General features: G+C 47.6%; 1 protein-coding gene across 1 annotated transcript in view; it reads left to right on the top strand.

The window, feature by feature from the left end:
• The first annotated feature begins 1,308 nt into the window (after positions 1-1,308).
• The window catches only part of NOS2 (nitric oxide synthase 2), a 44,632-nt gene continuing 38,444 nt past the window's right edge, over positions 1,309-7,496 (top strand). Inside the window, exons 1-2 of the mRNA XM_012558117.2 lie at positions 1,309-1,626; positions 3,197-3,370. Of these exons, the coding sequence (XP_012413571.1) occupies positions 3,261-3,370 (110 nt within the window). The 5' untranslated portion in view covers positions 1,309-1,626; positions 3,197-3,260. The remainder of the gene's footprint in view (positions 1,627-3,196; positions 3,371-7,496) is intronic.

Consider the following 7,496-nt stretch of genomic DNA (forward strand, 5'->3'; position numbering starts at 1 on the left):
TCAAATAGCTGAACAGCCGCCATTTACAAAGCAAAATCAACCGGCTTGGCGTTTTGATGCCAAGAAGAGGGAATTCTAGAGGATTCCATGAATCATAAGTTTTTTGGGGGGAAGGGGAAGGGGGATTAAAGGAATTAATATACGTATTTGTTGCAGGTATAATCAGAATATGTGGAAGCAGTTACAGGGAATAGAGGTTAGAGTGTGACAAACTCCCAGTTATCCCTCAGAATCCTGCCCTGGTGTCCTCTGTGAACCTTCCCTGAGCAATGCAGATACAGCTGTTTCAGCGCCATGCCATGCCTTCATTACTACCTGTATCATTCTGTACTTTATCCTTTCATTTCTCTAGATTTTTACTCCCTGAGGTCAGGGACACTGCATCTTGCTTCAGTAAACCTTGGTTTCCCTGAACTGAACTGACTGAAGTTTGAAAGAAGAATGGCTTTGATATGTTGAAACTCATGACAGTCTATCCCTGTTTTTCATTCATTCATTCATTCAAACAAAATTTTTTGAGCTCCTATTCATTCTGTTTTGGTGAATCTTAGTCTGTAAATCTTAGAGAAATTCAATTCATTACAATGCTGAATTTAACTTGGGAAAAACAGGGAGGAAATGAATGGATGGTGATAGCAATGTTCTTAGGATGGTGAAAACCAGGGTGATTATTTTCCCCTCAATTTTTTGACTCTTTCCTAATGTAGTTCTTTGACGCGTATAATGGAAAAATTCATACCATATAGGAATACTGTATTTAAAAATGAAGATTTCACTCGTTATGAGAAAAGGTTATTTCCCTCCCCGTGGACAATAAATCTGTCTGCCATTCTATTAAAGCTTACTTAGAGCTGTAGTGTGAGCAAGGCATTAAGTGACACCAATGTCTGTGAGGCCTCTCTGTGCCAGCTGTCTTCCTTCCCCTCCATTCCAAAATCTTCAAGCTGAATATTTCAAGAGGCTGTTTTGAATACTGGTATCATTCAGCACTGCTGGACTTCTGTAACCTGGTCATTTTCCAGAATGTTCCATACTGTCAATATTGCCTGGCTTCCTGGAAAACTGAGAGGATGGGCAGGAATTAGCTAGAGACCTTCCTGCTGGGGAAGAAAAAATCCCCGCTATGCTGAAAGTGAGGCAATGTGGTCTGGCGAAATAGAACCCGGCTTCAGGATGACTCCATTGGCCCTGCCACCCAGTTGCTTTCTTGGACTCAGGACCAGGAAGAGGTCTACTGAGTATATACTACACGGAGTGATGTAACAGCAGGACCGAGTCACTCATAAGACCAAGTCCCTCACAGTCCCAGTCATAAATTAGCTAACTGTCCCCAAACAGGGACACTCCCTTTGGAAACAAAAAAAGAAACCTTTATGCAAAAAAGGCTCCCTGGATGGCACTGGGTGGGTATAAATACTTCTTAGCTGCCAGCGTGGTCATAACTTTGCATTGAGTTGAAGACTGAGGCTCTGGCACCAGAGAAGTCAGCATCTCTGATTTGAAACCTCCCAGCCAGCCCTGGTGAGGTGACTGAGAAGTTCCAGTTGGTCCTGAGCTCTGCGGTGCAAGCTTATCCCCCGCCAGCTTGCTCATTTCTATCCTGCGGCAGCACGGCCAGCTGCCAAGGTGAGTGGTCCTCATTTCTGGGGAAGCTGCTGTTTTGAGAGGGTGCTGCTTCTTTCTGTCTGGGAAAACTCAGAAAAGCTGAGGGAATTTTTTTGCCCATAGAGAGAAGCTGGTGGAAAGCATAGGTGCAGAGATGCCAACATAAGGTTAGACCATTTGAAAAGGGCATCTTGTTCAGATTTCTTCTCTTCCAATAACTGCTGTGGTTGTCATATATTACAAGGGAAAACCTTCTGGAAAATTCAGAACAGACAGAGAGAAGTATTTACTAGAATTTTACATAGATTATCTTACCTAGTCCTTATCACATCCCCTCTTAATGAAACAAATTCTGTTAAGATGGATATTATGAAACCCATTTTGTGCATGGAGAAGCACGTTTCAGTTAAATAACTTGATCCAGGGCATGTACTAGTAGAGCTAGGATTTGAACCCAGGTCTGTGTGACTCTAAAATTCTTACATGAGCAACATCGCCACATTGCCTCCCAACGCCAAGGGTTTCTTTCCAGGGAGGAGGTTTGCTGTGGGCAAGCTCAGACCAGAACTGGGTCCCCTCTTAGGTCTCCATTTATTACCTTTTATTAAAGGAAATTATTTCAAATATTGAGAGTTGAGTGCATTGTTTCACAAATAATAATTCATAAAAAAGGAGCAGGTGGTACTACTGGCTTAGGATGAACAACAATTGCAAAAGCTTAAAAGAAAAGCAGTACAACTTGAGTGCTTTCTCTTCTAATAACAGGCATAAAACTATAATTGCTAATTAGAGGTACAGAGTTCCTGGGTGGTGAAACCCGTTCACACACTAGGCTGTAACTAAAAGGGTGGAGGTTTGAGTCTACCCAGAGGCACCTCGGAAGAAAGCCCTGGCCATCTGCTTTTGAAAAATTAGCCATTGAAAAGCCCGTGGAGCTCAGTTCTACTGTGACACGCATGGGGCACCATGAGTCAGAGTTGACTCAACAGCAACTGGTTTTAGTCAGAGGTGCTAGAAATGATGGTTACAGGGACAGGAAGATGAACGCATGTTTCATCGACCACCGGGCTTCCCTCTAACCTTGCCTCGGGCCAGTGATGAAGCTTGCTCAGGGTCAGGTTGTCCAGCAGGTTCCATTAAAGAGGCTCACTGGGTGTATACGTCCTTGTTGAATGGTGATGTTACAGGTCCAGTGTTTTTCTGTTGGACTGTTATCTGACTTTGTAGAATTGAAGTCTATGTCCATAAACCAAAAAACCAAACTCATTGCCGTCGAGTTGATTCTGACTTATAGCGACCTTATAGGACAGTAGAACTGCCCATAAGGTTTCCAAAGAGTGGCTGGTGGATTCGAACCGCCGACGTTTTGGTTAGCAACTGAGCTCTTAACCACTGCGCCACCAGGGCTCCGTAGGGCCCCCAAACCCAACCCCAAAATAGGAGCAGAGGTTGCAAAGCATTGATGAAGGGGCTGTTCAAGGCTTACGTTAGTTTTCGTATTGATTCTTTAATAAGCTAACCATCTTGAGGAGGACCAGTTCTGAAAACTCTTCCTCAACCTTCCATATCGGTCTCTCCTTCCCCTTCTCAGCCTCACACCAAGGAGCATCTGAGTTTAAATCCAAATAAGTGACCTGCTTTGCAAAGCTGCAAAGATGACATGTCCCTGGAAGTTTCTGTTCAAGGCCAAATCCTCCCAGTATGACTTGTTTGAGAAAAAGGACATCAACAACAACGTGGGAACAACCATCTATACAACCTCCAGGTAAGCTTTTCCCTGCTGCCACTTCTTGTTCTCCTCGCCTCGACTTCCCTTCCTCCCTCTGCTCCACTGACTCAGAGTTCCTCCCTCTGCTCCTGGCCTCTGACATGAGGTCTCATCTCTCCAATTGCTTTCTGGTTGTCCCTGTTGGAGTTTAATGCAGCCACTATTTATTGGATGCCTCACTGTTTGTGGCACTTTGTGAAGAAGGAAGATACATGTCACAGTCCTGGTCCTCAAGGCGCTTGGAATCTTTGGAGAAGAATGTGGGCAGAGACCTGATGTGAGAATGGGAAGCTGTAGGGTCTAGCGGTTAGAACCAGGATGGGATCCTGGCTTCTGTCCTGATTCACCAGTGCCCCTGCCTCACCAGTTGCTAGACATTTTGAACATCATCCTGATGAAGAGTACCAGGATGTGAGTTAGAAAAACTGGATTTGAGCCCTGTGCTGTGCTTTACTAGCTGACTCTGCGTTGTCTCTCACCAGCTGTGTGACCTCGGGTGACTTATCCTCTCTGAGCCTCAGATGTTCTCATCTGCAGTGGTATCCACCTCATAGCATGTTGAGGAGTAAATGAGAGTGTGTATGTAAAGCACCCACTGTAGACACTGGGGAAATGTCAGCGTTTATTATAATCTCTTGAGCACTCACTCTGTCCTAGGGCCATGCAGGGCACTGCGCATGTATTGCATCTCAGTGCATCTTTACGGCGGCTCTGTGAAGTGCATATTATTGGTTGATTTTACAGACGAGGAAGTAGGAGCTCTGGGAGAGCAATGGCTTCCCCAAGATCACGTGACTGGTAATTACAGAACTATAATTGGAACCCAAAGTTCAGCCTCTTCATGCTCCCTGATGCCTGGCTTGTAGGAGAGGCAAGCCTTAGGTGGGGCTGAGAGAATGAGTCAATCAACTCATCAGTCAGTGGGCAGGTTTCCAGACAACACTAAGGAGGAGTTCACATTCTCTATCGGAGGTTGGGTCTTGCTCAGGTGGAAACACAAGTCAATCAGTAACAACATGACAGCGCGAATCAAACCAAAGCCCAGTCTGTCAGGGCCACTGTGCTGGCCTCAGAGTTCCAGAGAAGACCTTCCCATCAACTATGGTGGGAAGGGCGCCCCCGGTGTTGGGGAGTACGGCAACCTTGAGTGTACCTGTCATAGTAAAATAGTGTAATGGCTAAGAGTATGGGCTTGGGGATAACCAAATGGCTTTGCCACTTAATAGCTCTGTGACTTTTGGCAAGTCCTCTAGCCTCTGAGCCTCAGTTTCCTCATCGGCAAGAAAAAAAAAAAAAAAACTGTTGCCGTCAAGTCGATTCTGATTCATAGTGACCCTATAGAACAGAGTAGAACTGCCCCATAGAGTTTCCCAGGAGCAGCTGGTGGATTTGAACTGCCAGCCTTATGGTTAGCAGCCATTGCTCTTAACACGGCACCTGGGTTGTGATAAGACCTAAATGAGCTTCTGTATGTAAATAGCTTAGCACAGTTCCAGATGCAGAGTAAGTGTTCAATAAACAGCATCTGCCGTAATTGTCTCATTGTTATTGTTGGCAGCTGGGATGGGATTGAGCAATGTTAAACAGCGTCCTCTACAAGGGCTTTGTAGAAGTGATGTGGACTTTGTGGACTTTGAAGAGTGGGTTGAATGTGGGGAGGTGAAGGGAAGTAGCAAAGACGTTCCAGGAAAGGCGCGTAGGGTGAGCAGACTCAGAGGCAGAATCCAGTATGACTGTGCATGGCCAGGGTGGGGTGAGGGGTGGTAGGCTGGGAGCTGGGATTGAAAGGTTTGACTGCGGGGGAGGGGATTTTGACTTTCACTGCTAGGCAGTGGGGAGCCATTGCAGATTCTTGAGCAAGACAGTCCAGGCATGGGGGGTGGGATGAACTGCAGGAGTGTTTGAAACCAGGCAGGTGGGGCTATGGTTGCTGAGGTGGTCAACAGACCAAGAGATGAGAACGCAGGGTCGGATGGCCGCTGGATGTCTTGCTGGCACCTCAGACTCAAAATGCTGCAGACTGACCGTGGCTTCATCATTCCTCCTGGTGTATCAAATGGGCCTGATCCCCACGCCTGAGTCCGAGTCTTGACCCTTCTCAGAGTCAGTCACCAAGTCCCACATCTCTTTCTTCCCTCTACCTCCTTGCTGCAGCCCCTGCTAGCTAGCCTCTCCAGCTCTAGGTGCTGGCTCTTTCCTCTCTTCCTCCAACTTGACTGTCAGCAAGTCATGCTCCTTCTCTAGAGACTGCAGTGGCTCCCCCATTGCCTGCCACCACACCGAGACTCTACTGCAGGGCTCTGTATGATCACTCTCCTCAGACAGAGGGCATCCCACCTGCCCAGCCTAGCTATGCTCAGTTTCCCAGCGCCTGTACAGCATGTTCCTCACCTCATCTCATCCTGACCCCATCCATTCTTCATCTTTTGAGATCATCCTGAATCTCTTTTCTCCCTGAGCCTTTACAGTGTGGCCCACAGCCTTTAGTCCTTAATCCCACACCCTCTAATAGCATTGCTGGTCTTCCTGAGGACCAACTTGTCTCTTTGGACCATCCAGGTCTAAACTTCCCCATTATATGGGCTCTCCCTGAGGGCCTACTACGTGCTGGACTGTAAAATGGACAGTGAAAAGAGACCTAGTTCCTGTTGTCAGAGAGGAAATGGGGTAAATGACACCCACCTCACAGGTTTGGGGAGAAGGACAGGAAGAATGAAATTCGAAAGAGCTTTATACACTGATGGGGTAGGGGGTGGCAGGTAGGTGACAAGAGACTGTGGGTTCAGTGGGCAGGATGATAGAAGTCCTGGGGAGACTGCAGAGGTGCACAGCCCAGCTGTAGTGTGGGGAAGGGTGGCATGGGAGAAGGCTTTTGGGAGGAGGTCAGCCCAGCTGGACTTTGATAATACAGTCAGAGGGGGGGCAGGGAGGGTGTTACTGGAAGAGGAAGCAGAAGTACAAAGGGGATTTTATGCTGAAAGCAATGGGGAGCCAATTAATGCATTTTGATCTTAAAAAGCAGTTTTCAGATCCATTTAGGTCTAATAAGACCAAAAACCTATTATATGTGCTTGATGAATCCATGTTCTATGTAAACAAACGATAAAGAAGTGGTGTGTGTGTGTGTGTGTGTGTGTGTGTTTTACAAACAGACAGATGTGGGAACATCTAGATGGAGAAGTGGGGAATTTGGAACAAAGTTGAGTTACATGTTGCCAGCTGGGCGGCAATTGGCTCAGAATAAACAGGTACCCTCTTTAATTCATCTTCGGTTTGGGTTTGGGATTAAATATGCCAGAATATGACCAGGAGGGAGCCTGCACTCTGAGGTCGAGGGTGGCACCACGGTCCTTATCTGGACCCTCAGTATCACCCTGCTCGGAAAGTAAGAAGCAAGTTACAGATGGAGCAAAGTCAGGAGTCCCTGGCATCTTCAGGTAGTAAGGACTAAGGGGCTAGGAGGGATCTGAGGGGGCTTCTGGTCCACCCATCCCGTGTCTCCAATCAAAATGTCACCCCTGGCCGTGGGCAGAGGAGCAGAGGTCCTGCACTTTCTTTGGCTTCCTTTGTGGAATCACACAGAACACACAGAAAAGAAATAGCCCTTCTTGGGGCAGCCCTGTGAGGTGGAGAGAGCTTGGCTTGTGGCCTTGGGCAGTCCTGAGGCTGCTGTGTGGCCTTGGGCAAGATCCCTAATCCCTCTGGGCCCCAGCTTCCTCCTCACTAAAATGAGGATAATCATATATAACTGTCTTCCTGACCGGGTTTAGCAAAGAGTAGATGAAATAACGGACAGGAAGGTTTGCTTTGTAAACAATAAAGCATTGTACAATGGGAGTTATTATTATGATCATTGCTATTTCACAGGGAACAAACATACCCGAGGCCGTACATCCCCCAGGCTCTTAGGCCGGAGAAAGCCCAGTGGTATCAAACAGCAAACTTCCCAGCGACCGCCCACTGGGGGCCCCTGGGTGTGGGGGCTCACCCCAGATAGCACCGAGGAAAGAGTAGGCGCGGGAGGAAGGGCGGCCGGCCAGTGACGAGGTGGCTGCCTGCAGGGCAGACACCCCGGACGCGACGTGAAGCTAAGTCCGTGCAGCTGCTCGGGCTCGCCCCGCCC

This window comes from Trichechus manatus, unplaced genomic scaffold, assembly GCF_000243295.1.
Source record: "Trichechus manatus latirostris isolate Lorelei unplaced genomic scaffold, TriManLat1.0 scaffold00138, whole genome shotgun sequence".
Taxonomy (NCBI): domain Eukaryota; kingdom Metazoa; phylum Chordata; class Mammalia; order Sirenia; family Trichechidae; genus Trichechus; species Trichechus manatus.